Source organism: Chrysemys picta, chromosome 12, assembly GCF_011386835.1.
Source record: "Chrysemys picta bellii isolate R12L10 chromosome 12, ASM1138683v2, whole genome shotgun sequence".
In the NCBI taxonomy this organism is placed as follows: Eukaryota; Metazoa; Chordata; order Testudines; family Emydidae; genus Chrysemys; species Chrysemys picta.
In genome coordinates this window covers 45959508-45976818 of record NC_088802.1, presented here as the reverse complement: position 1 = coordinate 45976818, position 17311 = coordinate 45959508, and the positions used below count along the sequence as shown (strand labels likewise).

General features: G+C 40.5%; 1 protein-coding gene across 3 annotated transcripts in view; it reads left to right on the top strand.

The window, feature by feature from the left end:
- Nucleotides 1-17311, top strand: part of CA10 (carbonic anhydrase 10) — a 324297-nt gene that overhangs the window by 49869 nt on the left and 257117 nt on the right. For 2 of the 3 annotated variants that reach the window (XM_005305733.5, XM_005305734.5), the window contains exon 3: nucleotides 2447-2521. The exons of the other annotated variant lie outside the window; for it this stretch is intronic. In XM_005305733.5, coding sequence (XP_005305790.1) covers nucleotides 2447-2521 — 75 coding nt within the window. The remainder of the gene's footprint in view (nucleotides 1-2446; nucleotides 2522-17311) is intronic. 3 annotated transcript variants of the gene reach the window in all.

The following is a 17311-nucleotide window of genomic DNA, read 5'->3' as shown; positions in this document are numbered from 1 at the left end:
AATGAAGTGCCCAATTATTATGGCAATGGAAACCTAGAAATACCTAAATAAATAAACCCAGGGGTCTCATTTATGTGACACAACAGTGTAGGAGTTGTGATAAAGTATATTGGGTCGTACATTTCTATTTTTCCTTTGAGTGGATTAAATGAGGCACACTGAGGGAATTATGCTATTTGCAGCATCATGTAGGCTACAGATGTAAAAAGCCTCATTCCTTGACTGTAATCCCTAAACTATAAAGTCAAATCTGTTTCTGTGCGGCGTAAGGCCATCATGTCAGATGGGCATGACTGTAGGTAGCATAGAGACCACATACTGGATGTGCATCAGGTGTAAGTATCACAGATAGGATTCCCAGCAAGGAGCGTCCATATGCCGGTTCATCTTTATTTTACAGTCCTGTGTTTATAGCACAGTTCCATTACTAATCCAGCTTGGGGTGTGATTAAGTTTCAAAAATAAAGAACAGATTCCTTGCTTATCAAATAAGACCTTTTGCTTCATGCTGATTGACACGTTGGGTTAGGAGGGAAGGGTTTTGGAACGCCTTTTTCCCCCCACCCCACCCCCATTCTGTGAAATGAAGGCTTCATGAGTCTGTTTTTTCCCATTTCATTGCAGGTCCCTGTAGGATCTGTCAAAACAGGTCTCTGGCACCAGGGCTTACTTTAGCTGCGCAGCGGAGTGCAAAGTCATGTTCAGTGATTCTCTGCACAATTTTTGCATGATGTTTTGCCTCAACTGGTATTAAATGTTGAGGTTTCAGGGTTCAAGCAAGAACATGGCGCTGGGGATTGTCTCCCTAGCTGCCCTCCGACACCACTGCCTTTCGCTTGATTTCCTCAGTGGCTACAGACTGCTGTAATACAACAATGGCCCCAGCAATGCTCTTGCCTTATCTCAAATGTTTTAAATGGCAGTGATACAGTATCTCAACGTACTTTGCTTCCTTAACTACTTTTTATACGTGTAATTTTCATGTGTACTGATCTGATATCTGTGGAATGCATGGAGTGATGCCAGGTCATGCCCTTCTACTGTAGCTGAAACAGTTGCACAGACATCCAATTATTTAGTACAAAGCCTTGATAACCTAGTTTTCTTGTTCATTTCACACAGCTGAGAATGATGGCTTTCCATGTTAATGCAGAAAAGTTTAAAAGGATGGCAAATATTTTACTTTTTCTGGTATTAGCTTTATTAAATGGAAGGACACAACACAACAGAATCAGTGTGTTTGTGTGTTTTTTGGTACATTAGTTTTATGGTATTGATGATTCTATTAAACAATTACTTTTCCCCCCCCCCTCTGGATGGTCTGAAATTGATCACTGCTTACAATTTTAGGGTTGGCTATAAAATGGGTAAGATTGGTGGTTTCTCTGTTCTATGTATAAATTGGTTATAATAAATAATTTCCATGTATATAGTGCCCTTCATCCCAAAGATCTTTATAAGGGGTGTGTGTGTGTGTGTGTGTGTGTGTGTGTGTGTGTGTCATTTCATCCATTACTGAAATGCAACCACCTATGGGCAACTGTTAAACTGTGTATAATAATGCTACAGTGACACTTCAGCGTAATTTTAAACTGCAGTGGGATTTTAAATAGGCGGAATAATTCCTAGTTTTGATTTGGAACTCCCTCCACTCTTGCTGAAGAATCGTGGAATTTTTAATAATGGTGAATACCATGCTATTAGATCTTCTCTGAAAGGCATTATCAACAGCAGTTCTCAGAACCCCTTAGTACTAATGGGGAGAACTGTTCTGTGCTGACTTGGAGGCAAGAACATCTCCTGACGGACAGTGTCTCTAGCTTCTTGTAGCTGCTGTGAATTTATGGAGGTCTTCATCCAAATAGTGACGTAGCTTGACCCTAGTGAGTCCTGGAAGTTTCTGAACATAACAGACCTATCTATACAGAGACAATTGGCCATTCTTTAATGATTTTTCTTGACTCTTAGTCCATTTTGCAATGCAGTGTTCCGTTCCCTCCCACACTGCTTCCCTCCAGCCCAGAAGAGGCTGCATTTTGGTGGTTCTGTATGAAGCAATACACGTATGTGTGAAGCACTTTGAAATTCTTTAAGATGTAATATTGTAATGAACTAGATACAGTAGTGTGGATGTGCGTATATATAAAATTCAATCACGCCAATGTCCTCTAGTGGATGTGGATTCAGAACTGCTCAGTGGTGTGCAATAGACTCAGTGTTGCTAACAGGGGTCCTCTGTTAGCTTAGGTAGTAGGGATCTGCACAGGACTATCTGAGTTTTAGCTCCACTGCTGCCATGAAGTTCTGAGTGTCCATCATAAGAAGTATAATGACTGCTGTGACATCCTAGGTCACTATAGATTTGTTATTTTTTAGAGTTTTGAAATTGCTTGTATTATTGAGGTTTTCTTAATGTTTTATGGTTTCTTTGGTTGTTTCCTTCTAGCTCAACAGAATTCACCAAAAATCCATGAGGGCTGGTGGGCCTATAAAGAGGTGGTCCAGGGAAGCTTTGTTCCAGGTAAGTGCAATTTTAAAGTCTTAGCTTTTAATATATAGTTTTGTTTTTACATTACACAGTGGACAAATACATCTGTACACACCAATGCATTAGAGTGAATGATGTAAAGTTTTTATTGGTGTGTCAGCTGAAGAACATTGCTCTCTTCTTTCAGCAGAAGGTGCACAGTTACTGATGCCATTGTTATCTCTTGGTGGTGACTGTTCTCATGCGACTTTCTCAAAATTCACATTCAGTTCACTTGTGAAGAAAAGAGAGGACTGTTAAGTCTGACTGTAAATTGGCTGAATTTAGCATATGGATACGAGACTGTGTTAGGCAAAGCAATTTCTACACACCTCATAGTAAACTAACAAAGGCAAAGTGAGGAAAACATAACCCTAACATGTAAGCGTCTAGTATTTTATTATGCAAGCGTCTTTTATTTCAGTAAAAAAAGAACACCATGGAAAAGGAACGTTGAGTAAGGCAGTTCCGCGAAGCGATTACGTTAGTTATTAGTAAACAATCAATGTGAGTGTAGAACAGGCTAGATGGATCTAAGCAAGCAGCACCTTGGGAATATAGGCAAAAGTAAAATTCAAATCAGTTGAGTCCAGGTATAAGCAAAACATTAAAAGTAACCCAGAAACACAAAAGTACAGGGTAGTCAGAATAATGGGATACAGCTTCAGTAGAGGCCCCAGTGGTAAGATACTGTAAGTAGCTTAAGCTTAAAGATGAGAATTTTTCTTTCTCCTAACTGTTATATATGTAGAAATACATATGACATGTTGTGGGCTGTTCAGTGGTTGAAGTGTGCGTGATAACTAGGTGGGGAAGGTAAGAGTGAAAATTGCAGGATGTATCTCTGTTAGCAAGTGAGACAATTTTAACCTGTATTTGATGCAACAACCTCAGGAAATGTTTACCTCGAAACAGATAGAACTCCCTGTAATGACTGGCGCTTAATTAATGATGCTACTGATGGAATGGTCTGATATATGTGCTGCTTCTGTAATTGTTAGTTCAGTAGGACTGGAGACTTAAGGGTAAGGTAAGATAAATGGTTCATGGAGCAGGGGTGTTCATTATGGTTCAGTTCTTTAACCTCCTGCTATCACTGTGGACAAAGGTATGAAGTAGATGGCTAAAATGCCAGCTGTTACTATTATTGTTACTATATTTATTTTAAGTGTCAGTCTGTTTTTTTTTTAATATGATTCAAATATATATCTCCCCACATTTTTCTGATGGAATCAGGTCACAGCAGGGACAGTGTTTTATGACACTATCACAGTACCAAAACTTCCACATATACCTTTTTCTCAGAGAGCTAGAAAATCTCAAGTTGTGCAAGGCCTTTTTTTTTTTCTTTTTTCTTTTTCGCAAGAATCTGCAATTTGATCAGGTATTAGATTTCTCCATTGTTATGGCAACAGCTATGATTTGAGGATCAGATTAGAAATAACATCCCAAGGGTGCTAAATTATCTTGATGTATGTGATAGTATAAATGAAACAGAACCTATTAAATCAGGGATTTCTGGACATGAAATCCATGCACCATACAAAAAGCAGCATCTGCAGACTTTAAACTTAATTACGTACTGATGTGGTGTAAAGCAACTTTTCAGAGTCCTTGGAAGTTTTTTTTTTTCTGGACCATCAAGCACCTGGAACTATATTGTTATGCATACTCAGATGCTAAGGTCAGTAATGGAAAATAACTTGGAAGTTATAACAACCTGTATTCAGCAGAGAACTTCAACTTGGCTTTCCCTACTATGCAGATTGCCTAGCAGGTCCATAATAGATGTAGGATGGTTCTCTTCCCAATACGTATGTGGGAATCGTTAAGAATGAGACTCTGCCATTCTGTACTTTCTAAGCATTCCAGTTTAGCTTTTCTGAGTTGAAATAGTTTAATTGCTAATAAACTAATTCATGTAAAGAAACCAATTTGATCTGAAGCCAAATAATGCTGTTACATACTGGTGAGGTTTCAGTCTTTAAGAGCTCAAAATATCTAATCCAGAGAGCCTTCCAAATACCCAGAGCCGAATCAGGAGGAGATGGCCATTGTTGGAGACATAAAGAGTTAAGAGGTGCCAGAACAGCATGGAGAGAGACATCCGTCTGGAAGTCTTGGCCTATTTAACAGATCCCCTAAATATTCAAAAAATATTGAATATTGAACTTAACTAAGAATAAGTCACCAGAAAAAATAAATTTGGCCCAGAGAGACAAATATGAACTTTTACGTTTAATGGCTCATTGAAATAGCACGCTGGAAAGTAAAGCAGCATGGATCACTCAGGTGCACTGGTTATAGAGAGACTGTCAGGTTTCTTCCTGAAACTTGACACCTCTGACAAGGTCAGGCTGCAAAATCTTATTGTGGGTTCCAGAAAAAAGGCTGGGATCAAATTTTCAAATGTGTCCAAGTTCCATTTTCCAAAGTGACTTAGGAGCTTAAATCCCATTGATTTTCAGTGGGGTTTAGGCTCATAAGTGTCTAAATGACTTTTGAACATGGGGGACTTAGGCTGCTCTGTCACTTAGTATCTCTTGAAAATGTTACCAGGGATCATACTTTGTCACACATTGTATTTATTATCAGCCAGCTAGTGCTGACATCAGTCAGAGAACTCCAAATAATTATGTCCATGATTTCAAATGTTGATGTCTAAAAATGGGCTTTTTAAATGCATATTTAGGTGCCTGAATTGAAATTAGAGGCCTGATTTTCAGATGTGCTCAGCACTGAAAAACGTTGCCTCTGATATCTATTTAGGGACCTAAATATGCATTTAGGAGACTAACATAAAACACCCAAGTTAGAATATTCTGGTCCTAGATCTTTCAATGTGATATTCTGTTTCAGATGTGTTTTAAGTAGAGCCCTGTTTTAGTACAGTAGATAGTCTGCATTCATGCTCCAGCTCTTACACAGTTTTATCTTTGGTGAGTACTTTGAAAAATTGAATCATATTTTATAATCCATTTTTGGTGTTGCTTAAAAGGATTACAGACCATCCCACAGAAGGCACCCTTTTTTTTCTCCACTAAAAGCCAAAAATCTGTTGGGATTTAAAATAAAGCAAATGAAATAGAAAGCAAGAAATGCTCTGAAATTTTACTTAATTTAAGAACTAAAGTACATTCAACTTTAAAGAATGTGCAGGAATGGAGAAGTAGAGGAGACTTCTCTTTATGCCTGGGGTATTTGCATAATAATCCACGTTACACATTTTTGATTGATGTTGCATGCTGGAAAGAGTCAGGAGTGCAAAGTAAACTTTGTAACAAAGGTTTACTGTAAACACACACATGATAATAAATATTATTTGATGTGGGCGGTTTGGTTTTGCAGCCATTATGAACTTATCCCACAGCACTAAAATAGAACAAGCAATTTTGGTTTAGCAGAAACTCTAATGAATATCTTTGAGCCAAATCCTGCCGCATCTCCTTCAGTCCAGCTCCAGAAGGCCGTAAGCACAGCAGAACCTTTATGCTACCCTGTGTGTGTGTGGTACATGGAGTCTCCTCACTCTGGTCTCCACTGCAGCTTTCTCACAGCACTGTGCAAAGAGTTTGGGTAAGGATGAGCCACAGAGTAAGTCAGCTTTGGTGACTCTGGGTTTGTGATTGTAACGATTCACTTGCCAAAATCCCTGCCTTGTGCTGCAGCTTCTATTAGATTATGAGGGCTGTACTAATAGCACTAGTGTTTTTTTTACCAGTTGGAGGGTTCTCTGCAGAGTTATGTTGCACAGTGGTTAGGAAACTAGCCTAGGACAAGGGAGACCTGGGTTCGAGACCCTGCTCTGCCAGTCTTCCTGTGTGACATAGGACAAGTCACTTAATCTTGTCCTAAAACATGATTCTGGGATGTATTAACAGGTGTGTTGTGAGCAAGACACGTGAAGTCATTCTTCCGCTCTACTCTGCTCTGGTTAGGCCTCAGCTGGAGTATTGTGTCCAGTTCTGGGCGCCGCATTTTAAAAAAGATGTGGAGAAATTGGAAAGGGTCCAAAGAAGAGCAACAAGAATGATTAAAGGTCTTGAGAACATGACCTATGAAGGAAGGCTGAAAGAATTGGGTTTGTTTAGTTTGGAAAAGAGACGACTGAGAGGGGACATGATAGCAGTTTACAGGTATCTAAAAGGGTGTCATAAGGAGGAGGGAGAGAACTTGTTCACCTTAGCCTCTAAGGATGGAACCAGAAACAATGGGTTTAAACTGCAGCAAGGGAGGTCTAGGTTGGACATTAGGAAAAAGTTCCTAACTGTCAGGGTGGTTAAACACTGGAACAAATTGCCTAGGGAGGTTGTGGAATCTCCGTCTCTGGAGATATTTAAGAGTAGGTTAGATAAATGTCTATCAGGGATGGTCTAGACAGTATTTGGTCCTGCCATGCGGGCAGGGGACTGGACTCGATGACCTCTCGAGGTCCCTTCCAGTCCTATAATCTATGAATCTATGAATCTCTCCACGCCTCAACTTCTCTATCTGTACAATAGGGAGAATAGCACTCCTACCTCACAGAGGTGTTGTGAGGATAAATGCACTAAAGACTGTAAGCAGCTCAGATAATACAGAAATGGGGGCCATATAAGTACATTAAATATCTAGAAGATACATGGACTTTGCTTGGGAATCCAGGATCTAGTCCCTTCTGGAAAAGAAGGTAATGCCGAATATTTGTCAATTTTCCTCCTTTTTAAAGGACCTAGATACATAAAAAATATTTTTTTCTTCAGTTGCCAGTTTCTCCGTTGCTTCCTCTCGAGAGTTACACTCTGCTTGAACACAATGTTCAGGACCACTGTTACCTTTATATGGGTGTAGGAAAAAGTCCACGTAGCTGCCTACCAGTGAGCTTTGCTTACGTGCTATATTCTTTTCCTTTCTTATGCTGTACTGCAGTTTGGGTGGCAACACAGGTTTATGAATGTGTGCCATTACATCTAACACCAAACTGCACAAAGTCTGTTGCTATTATACTGTATGTGTCAAATGGCATCTTTAGGAAAAGCTAATTAATTTGGTTTTGTGAGTCTTGAAGACTTCACTTCAGATCACTTGATAATGACACTTTTTTCCCTCTTGATTTGTAAGAAAAATTTGTCAACAAGCGACCTTTTCAGAGAAGGGGCATGTGTAGAGGTGAGAATGAGAGTAACTGTTCTTGTGCTCATGAAAATGCAACTGCTCTTCAAAATATCAGTGAAAGCAAATACACTATGGGCAGATATCTGTTGCCAGTGCACACTCTTAATCCTAGCCCATAATTATATCATCTGATTTTTTTCTGAGGAATAAATTCATGTTAAAGAAAAACAGGCAAAACAGAAATCTGGGCATTTGTAATTGGCCTTGGTGACAGGGGATACATTCTCTTGTTTGGAGTAGAGGGGTGTAAAAAATTGTGGATTTCTCCATAGTGCATTCATTTAAAAACACTATCTGACTGAGCCAACACATATCACCTGTTGTGTCTGCAACCATGCTTTAGTTGCTTCATTCATAAATCGATATTAGTTTGTAAACAGTATTTACATAGAACACTGGGTTGGGTCTATGGTGGCAGTGGTAAGAGCTCACACATCTCATTTATGTGATGGTGATAGTGGGAAAACCTGAAGGCCTGTTTGTTTATGGAGCTGTCTAATGGTTTAGTTTTGAAAATTTGAGCTACAGGTTATGTGACTACTCAGTGGCACAATCATCAAATAAACAGTGCTCACCATCAGCAAACAGGCCAGGTAGGATTGTAATTGGCCATGTGGGGAAACTTTAAAATGGAATTTTTGGGGTGTTACCCTGATCTGAAAATTGGATTTGGAGATAGAATTTGAGTATTCTGGGTTTTACTAAAAATAGAGTTCCTGCATGCAACACCTCATCCAGGTGCAAGGGTTGCCATTAAAGCCAGTGGCTGCACAGTGAGATATGAAATATATCTGTTTTCCTCTGTAATTACAATAAGGAGTGACCATAATTTCTTAGGTTCCACTTCATGGTCACTAATAAAGTGTTGACTTTTTAATAGCAACCACTATATCTGGTCTCTTTTGTGAGAATTATGCTAAATTTGGGGGGGAGGGGGGACTTCTGTGGGAGTTTTTCATGTACAAGGGCTGCAAAATAAGGCCCTGTGGCTTTTTCTTTGTAATGGGGTTGATGGATGCAGCAGAGTCAGAGTTGAAATGGCTCAAAAAACCACATACCTTGTTCCTCATTGAATTATTGGAGAATTAATTTTCTTTATTTACAAGACAACACAGCAGGCAGTGCAGACTGAAGTTCTTTTTTCAGACTTCTCCAAGAAGCAATCAGACCAGACTACCATTCTTGGGTGAAATTCCTAGCTGCAATAACTTAAGTAGAAATATCGACTAGATAGCTGCAGGTTACATGTGATTAGGCTAGTCCACAAAGAGGTAATCAGATACTTTCATTATTTCTAGAGATCAGAGGCTATTTTTTGGCTCTCTGTCTAAACCCAATCTGGTTCACCATTGGTTAGGAAGTTAATTCAGTATACGACCTCACACAGGCTTCAGCCTACCAAGTAAAGAAGGTATCCATTCATCTTGATTACCGATGGTAGAAATAACTTGAGCCTAACTTATTTTTGAGCCTTGCTTTACTATAGAAGGGAGCGAGGACTACTCAAGGATAACGCCAGCACTGGTACTAGATTCCCAAAAGATGGTAGAACTATGGCCTGTTGTTTCTCTGCACCATTCAGCAAAGCTACACCCAATCCAAAGGTGGAACATTGGGCATGTGTCTTGTTGGATCTTGGTGGCATTATGCTTGCCTGAGGTATAGTGTACCATTGGAGCCCTTTGGAGCATTGGGACTCCCCACTGTTCTCTGCTATGGACTCTGGTACTGTACAACAATTGAGCCTTGCATATTCTTCTGCAAAGAGAGTGTCCACCAACCCTTATTCCTGAGTTATCTCTGCATAGAGAAATCATCATCTGGTGGTTAAAACACAAGACTGGGTCGGAAGATCTGGGTCTTTCGCTTCACTGTGCCACTGACTTACTCTGTTTCTCTTGGGGAAGTTTTCTTCATGCTTCAGCTTCCCATCTGTGAAAGGCATATTGGTTACCTGTCTCGCGGTGGAAGTTGTGAGGTTTAAATCACTAATGTTTGTGAAGCACTTTCAGATACTCAGAGGACAAGGTGCACAAAGTTGGTAGTTGTTTCCCAGAGAGAGATTAAAAATGGTTAGGTCCTGGGCCCAGTTTCCAAAGCCCCACCTACAACCTTCCTAGTACATCCAGGTGTTCTGCGTTGAGACAGCCAACCCAAGTGTTCTTGATTTTGCCTTTGAAAACTTTATTTTACAGTATTCTTGAGTTGCCAATGAATGTCTTTATAGATGTGTGAAACTGACCCCTGTGTCAAGGTCCAACTTGAGGCCCATGTCGCACTTAAGCCTTGTCTTGACTAATTGAACCAAAATGCTAGATCTGAACACCCCACACACTTTCTGAAAGGGTGAACGTGGTGCTAATGCCGGCCTGTTCTCTAAAGGCTGCATTTCATCGCCAGAAGCAACCATTAGATCATCTAGTCTGACTATCTGCATAACGCAGGCCATAGAATTCCTTCCAGTTGTCATGTGATGAGCCTGCTTGTGTTTGGCGATAGCATATCTGCCAGAAAGACATCCAGGCTTGATTTGAAGCCTTCAAGAAGTGGAGAGTGTTGCACTTTCTCATGCATTAGTTGTCAGTACAAACAAGTGCTCTTTGATCAACAGCAGTGTTTGAAATAATCTGCACATGCTCTTCAGAATTAACAAGACTGAGAAGTTTTGAAGAATTAATCATCCTGACTGCCACTTACATATATAATTATTTAGTGGAATGCTAATAGGCCTATTTTTTAGAAGCTGGTATAATGGAACACTCTGTGATGCAGTACAGTTTCTGGAAATCATTCACTTATCGATTGGTGCTTTGGGTAATATGTATAAATAATCTTTCAGTATTGCTTGTCACTTAAAGACAGCTTGGAGGAAGTGAATTTTACAGCAAAAGTTTGTGGGGGGTTTTGTAACTAATTCTTCAGACACAAACAGGACTGGGGAGGAAATCCAAGCCAATTTGTTTTAAAAAGAAAATGAGCCACACAGAAATAAGTGCACACTTGTAATAAGTGAAAAATCAGCAACCCATTTTCAAAAGAATTGTGGGCACAGTTCCTTCTTTCAGAGCAGTACAGAACAGGAGGAGACTTTTGAGGGGGAAAGTAGGTGTGAGAGGGCATGTTGCAGGCTCACTTCTAACCTTAGATATGAAGGTACCTGTTTTATATCTTCTTAAAGAGCTGAACCAAACATTCAGATCTTAATCAAGAACGCCAAAATGCATTCCTCCTTAAGTGAGCCATCCCATTGCCCTTAGTGAGATTCAAATGATAAAATCCTGCAGTAACAAACCTTTCATAAAGTGTCTAGACACAGAGATTTGATTCAACCTGTTCACGGATGAGGGTCCCCCACAAATGTCAGATTCATACCTAAACTTTCCCAGGTTTGGGAGCTGTTTGGATCTGAGGGTTTGTTCAAGGCCTGTTTCTCATTTTAAATTCACCATTGTACATGCATGAGCAAGTGCTGTTGTATTGGATGCACTTCGGGCCACATACATGGTTAATACATCATCTAACTAAACTGAGTTGTACGCAGGTCAGTGAACTAATTCTGAATCAGATGTTGGTGGGATTTTTCCCAGAGCAAGGACTATAGGTTTTGGCTTGTCTTTCTAAGCCCCACAATACCATTATGAGGGAGGTATACCCATTTCAGAGATAGATAACTAAGGCACAGAGAGGTTAAGTGACTTGCCTGACATCACATAACAAAGTGGTGATAGAGCTGGTAACCACAGTACACTGCAATACAGAGAGAAGTATATTTTATTATTGACTCTGTTCACTGCTTTCAGCACTCCACCTAAAGGATTTTGAGCATATGTGACTATTTGAAGTTGTTTTCTATATTTACCTGTCTTTAAAATATAAATCTAAATGTGTGATTTAACGAATAGCTGGGAATATAACTCAATAATAGGAGAACATTTTTTATAATGAACCTGACCTTTTGAGATATCCCCAAAGTAATCTGCTGCCTACTATTTGTGCTATCTGTGTTTTATTTCAATTGACAGTGAAGTGGGACTCAGTGTTACAGTTATTAGGCAGATCTCCCACTGAAGACCATAAAGAATGCAAGATCATGTCTGGGAAAAACAGACAATTATATTGAAAAGATAAATCTGTAAGTCTTATTCCTTATCAATTCCCATTTTTTTAAAAAAAGGCAATCAAATACAGACAACTCTAAGTGTTCGCCTACATTCAAGCCTCTCATCAGTGTTTTAAGATTTAAAAGTGGAGCTAAATATTCATTGCTGAGAAGTGAGCCTGAAATGAGAATAATTTTACTCTGAGTTGAGTGATTCCTTAATTAAAGCCTAAAGCAATCAACATGGTGCATGTTTCTTTCTTGTAGACTGTCAACAGAAACCCACTGGGATGCTTTGCAGAGTGAAAAGGTCTGGAGGAGATTTGCTAGAAATGAACCTATGAAATGGAGTGAATATTTAAAATAAAACACGCATAATTTTTTATTAAAAAGAAGTTGCAAATTCAGGCTATAGTAGACAGCTGGGGGAAGGGGGCGGAGATGAGTGCTATAACCCAGGGACCCTCATCAAGAGCACTACTTGCTGTTGTCAAGGATTCAAATGCAGTAGAAAAGTCTCACCTGATCTGAGCAATCACAATAGTACATGGGATCAGAAAGGCAATTTCTCTGGTAGCAAGATTAGCTTGCTGACTTGCAGCCCTCTTCTGAGCTACTGGGGCCTGATCCTGGTAGATTAACTTAACTGACTAGGTGGGAGTTGAAAGTGCTCAGCAGTTTGCTGGACTTATGCAGGAGTAAATCAGTGATTTACTTTGATGTAGTTTAATTAGCGTTTACACAGATGTAGACTGAAGTCGCTGGTGTAAAACCAGAATGTTTGGGATCAGAATCACATTCGTGTTTTCTGCTTTAGGACTCTTCTCTGCTGAGTTAATAAAAAGAAGGTCCATGTCAAAATTTCCTCCTATTTTATTGTGACCTAATGCTTTAGACCATATTCCACTTGATTGCTTTCTATGACTGCAATAGTATTGATTTGGTAGGAAACCATAAATGCCATATTAAATGTTGAAAGAGCTACTGAGGATTCTCCTTTCACTTGTCTGAAAAGCCCCTTGTACTATAGCCCCTTTACCCAAAAGTGGAGTAAAGTTCAATATTTTCATCGAACTTCGCTACCTCCAAAATATAAAGGAAGCTGGCTTCCCCGGTGAGTGATTATTACATGCAAATAGCATGCTGTTGTAATCCATGATATGTTGTTGTTTGGAAGCTGTGTAGCTACTACAGCAGACCTTGTATTACTGCGCAGTTTTGTAATCTCTTCACGTCTTCATGTAGATCAGGTGATGGGGGAGCTGTGGGAATGGAGTAGCTGGTTTTTATCCCTTTAAAGACTTAATGCATCACATTTTTAGCGCACAGAGCCCACCGCCTAGCTGTGGGCTTGAGAATTTTACCTTGTTAACTATGATGGAACTTCTGTTTTGTAGCAGTAGGACAGCAATCCTTGATATTTTTTCTATAATATTGTCTAGCAACTACAATAATGGTGGAAACAGCAGTTTGTTACCAAGACAGTAATGTCAGAACTGATGTTTAAAAGGGAAATCACACTTGTAAGAAATAGGATTTGTATGTTTAAAAAAACACCCAGAAGACAAAACCCAGTCTAACACAGAAGCACTGCAGGCATTTCAACCATCTCACGAGCATGTTCTCATTGAGTACCATGTAAATGAGCCCTGCTTCGAAGAAGATGTATTTTACATCAGACTGTAGCCGGCTGTTTTGGTTAGTTTTTGCTAGTCGGTAATACGTAACACTTCAGTAAAATTTATAATCCAAACCATTTTATCTTAAATGCTTGTGTAACAATCCTCACCGTGGATTGTTGGCAACATTGAACCCCCAACTTTCATATACATTAGCCAAGTGTTCTGTGCTTCTACATTTTAATAAAGGGATAGTCCTGTTAGCTGCCAGGACTACTAAGATGTTTCCTTTTATATTGACTACCCCCTAGAGAGAGACGGCAGCACAGACTTTACTAGTGTGTTTATAGGTGTGCTGCTTTTTGATCCAATGCTAGCTATTAGGATGCTAATTTTTCTTCCCCTGCTCCTCTATCTCTTCAATGGCTTCCGGCTCCTCCCATAGCATAGTGGACCTTCTTGCTCCTGCTATTCAGTGTCCAGCTAGCTTTATATTACCTTGAAAGAGTCCCCCAAGCAACTTTTTTCAGAGCATCATTCCCTGGATTAGCTCTGTAGTTTCCCCCAGGCCATTGTATGGAGGAGGCCGCAAGTAGTGGGATGCATATGGCAGCTGTGGCCTCCCATGCACCCTGCATCAGTTTTTAGAATAAGAAGGCTTCCTAGCTGAGCACCCAGCTGGACTCTTTTGGGGTAGACTATTATGCTGCAGTTGCTCTCGCTGCTTTAGAGTGGTGTCCTAACCCCAGAGGTGCAAGGGGTAGAGAGGAGAAATTTTGGATAAAATGGGAGTAATAACAGTAAGTGTAGATGATACACAGAAAGATTGTGTGTTGATGGGGGAATGGAGGTGCGTAGTTGCATTATCTCAATCAAATGGCTGTTACCTGTAGTAAATACCTCTCTATGCATGATCCTTTCAGCAGAATCTTTTGCTCATTGTAAGCTTTCCCATTGTTTGGCACATGCGCCTTTGAGGATACCGTGGTGTTCTAAGCTGAGGACTTGTGTTTATAGACAGGGTCACAGAACTGATCTTCTCGGGATGTTCTGTACTTTTTAACACAGTGTGAAATTATTATAGTGGTGAATAAGGTTCTTATTTAGAAAGAAGCAATTTTTACTCTTTATCACCCCACATTCCTGAGAAACTAGCTCCATTTAGCACTAAAAGAGGGTATAGTGTAGCTGTAAAAGGCAAAGTTGATGGGATGCAGCGGAGCTGTGGATACCGCACCCGTGCAACATTCTGGAAGGCATTCTGCATGCAGAGGATGTCTGCAGGCACAGTACCTCCAGGGAAAGCCTTAGTGACTCCTACAGGAGTCGCATGTTCTGGCAGGTAACATGGTGCAGAATGTCCTCCCCCATTCAAAAAAAAGAAGAACAGGAGTACTTGTGACTTAGTCTCTAAGGTGCCACAAGTACTCCTGTTCTTCTTTTTGCGGATACAGACTAACACGGCTGTTACTCTGAAACCTCCCCCATTCAGTGTCTCCAAACCACTAGCTTGTGCAGAAGGGGGAGACTGAGACCAGGGCCTCTTTCCCCTTTATGATGTCTAGTTCCATGAGTAGCAAAGTGACTATTCCCTATCCTCTGACCACTTGATGAAGGAATGCAGGATTCTGGATGTCCCCTTTGCAGGTGCTGTGGATGGAGGTGTGGGAGTGGAGAAGCTCCCATACATGAGCAGTCAGGATCTAACCTGCAAAGTGACCATGCTGGCTGCAAGCATTTGTTGGCCATTAGGGATATCTCAGCTCTGCCTCGGAGATACAAGCATTTTCTTCAGTCATCCTAAACATTTCTTTTTCTAGCCCTACCCCTTTCAAATATCATGTTCTCCAAATATAGCTACAATTTTTATTTCTTAAATGTTATGCCAGCTCTGTTGGAACTCACAGGTAGGAGTGAAAGGACAACAAGCCCTGCTGTATGATCTTTAAAAGGTTCATCATGTCAAGATGAATGTATCCTCTTAAGTCTTCATTTAAAGGCCAGGATCACTCATACATTTCTGTGTGCAGGTAATGACCTCATGATTATCATCACTGATATCACCTGCAACTGGAAAGGTCTGGTTTGTGCTAAAAATAAATCTGTATTGCTGGGAATCTTTTGGAGTTTTTTCCTCTAGCCTTTATTTTAGGTTATGATGCTGAAGCAGTTCTTGTGCATGTAACTGAAAAATGCAAGAAAAAGTCTCTCCCCTGCTTCATCAGGCTGTTATTGATAAAAAGAAGTTGAAATGTTGGCTCTGGATTGAGTCATCAATAACTAGGAACTGGCTAATTTATACAGTATTGGCAAGATTACTGGGGGATAGCATATCAGGCAGCCAGCACTGTTGGCGGGGGGTGGGAGGAGTGAAATAGAACAGAATCTTCTTAAGTGGAGCAAGCCCCATTCCATCCCTTGGTACTTCCATATTATCTGAGGACTTCACAGCAGCTCTTGAAGGTAGGGGCATGTTGTTATCCATATCTCACACATCTTGCACAGAAACACAGAGAAATCAAGTGATTTGCTGAGGTTAGACAAGGATGTCTGTGGTTGAGCCACAAACCGAACTCCGGTCCCTTGAGCCCCAATCCACTGTCTTAACCACCAGACTATCCTTCTTCTTTGAGTTCAGGTATACCAGTATAAATCCAGAGAGACTGCTCCAGTGTATTATCATTGTAATGATACTGATAGTATGAACTGAGCAATGTGATTTGTGGAGTTACAGTGCAGAACAAATTCACCGCCTTAACAAAAGCATGAAGATTAACTGAATTTTTAAAACTTGGCCAAAGTAGATTTTTACTGGAATTTGAACACTGCTGAGCAGAGCATGCAGCTTGCCTTCTGTTATTGAGCTACTTGTACTGACAAATTACTCACGAGGGGATGCTACATAGATCGGTGTGTCTCGCTTTGATTCAGCTGTTTTGTCTCGGAGGCCCAACGAGCTTTTCTATGCTAATAACCCAAAATGAACTTCAATCATGGCATCTGCCATAGTTCTGCATGTGGGATGGAACTTTATTGGAATATTGGCTCTTACATTAATTATCTGAGATCAGTGCTCTGCTGTGACACCTCTATCCTTTTGATTCAGAGTTTTGTGTGTGAGATGGATGGTTGCAGTAATTGCTCCCCCAGTGCTATAACATACTGTGCTATAAAGTGAGTTTGCATTTCAGGCTGTAATTTGAGTCTCAATTCCCCCACAGTGCTGAATGAAACAATGGACAAATAGCACTGAGGACTAGCATTCTTATTTTCCAGTAACATCCTACTGCAAGGTCCATGGATTTGAGGTTTGGGTAGCTCTTAGCAACAGCACCAAAAAACCCCATTTTGATTTCTACATCTAGAACAGCTGGAACAAATCAAATGGTATTCCTGTAAGACTGAAGAGGATTGAAGATGCAGCCTATTCTGAGTATCAGAGGGGTAGCCGTGTTAGTCTGAATCTGTAAAAAGCAACAGAGGGTCCTGTGGCACCTTTGAGACTAACAGAAGTATAGGGAGCATAAGCTTTCGTGGGTAAGAACCTCACTTCTTGCATCTGAAGAAGTGAGGTTCTTACCCACGAAAGCTTATGCTCCCTATACTTCTGTTAGTCTCAAAGGTGCCACAGGACCCTCTGTAGCCTATTCTGAGCACTCTCCTGACCACCATTCAAAGGGTGATCTGACTGCATAGGAAAAGGGGTACTAAGCTTCAGCTTCAATATATTCTGATAAAAGTGATGGCGCAGTCATATGTGCTTCTCCCAAAGAGAGAGGGAGCTTTTGTGCCATGAAGTATAGGCATGGCCTAGTGGTTGGAGTACTGGTCCGGGACTCGGGGACCTAAGTTCTGTTCCCAGCTCTGCCACTGGCCTGCTGGATGACCTTGGGCAAGTCACTTCAGCGCTCC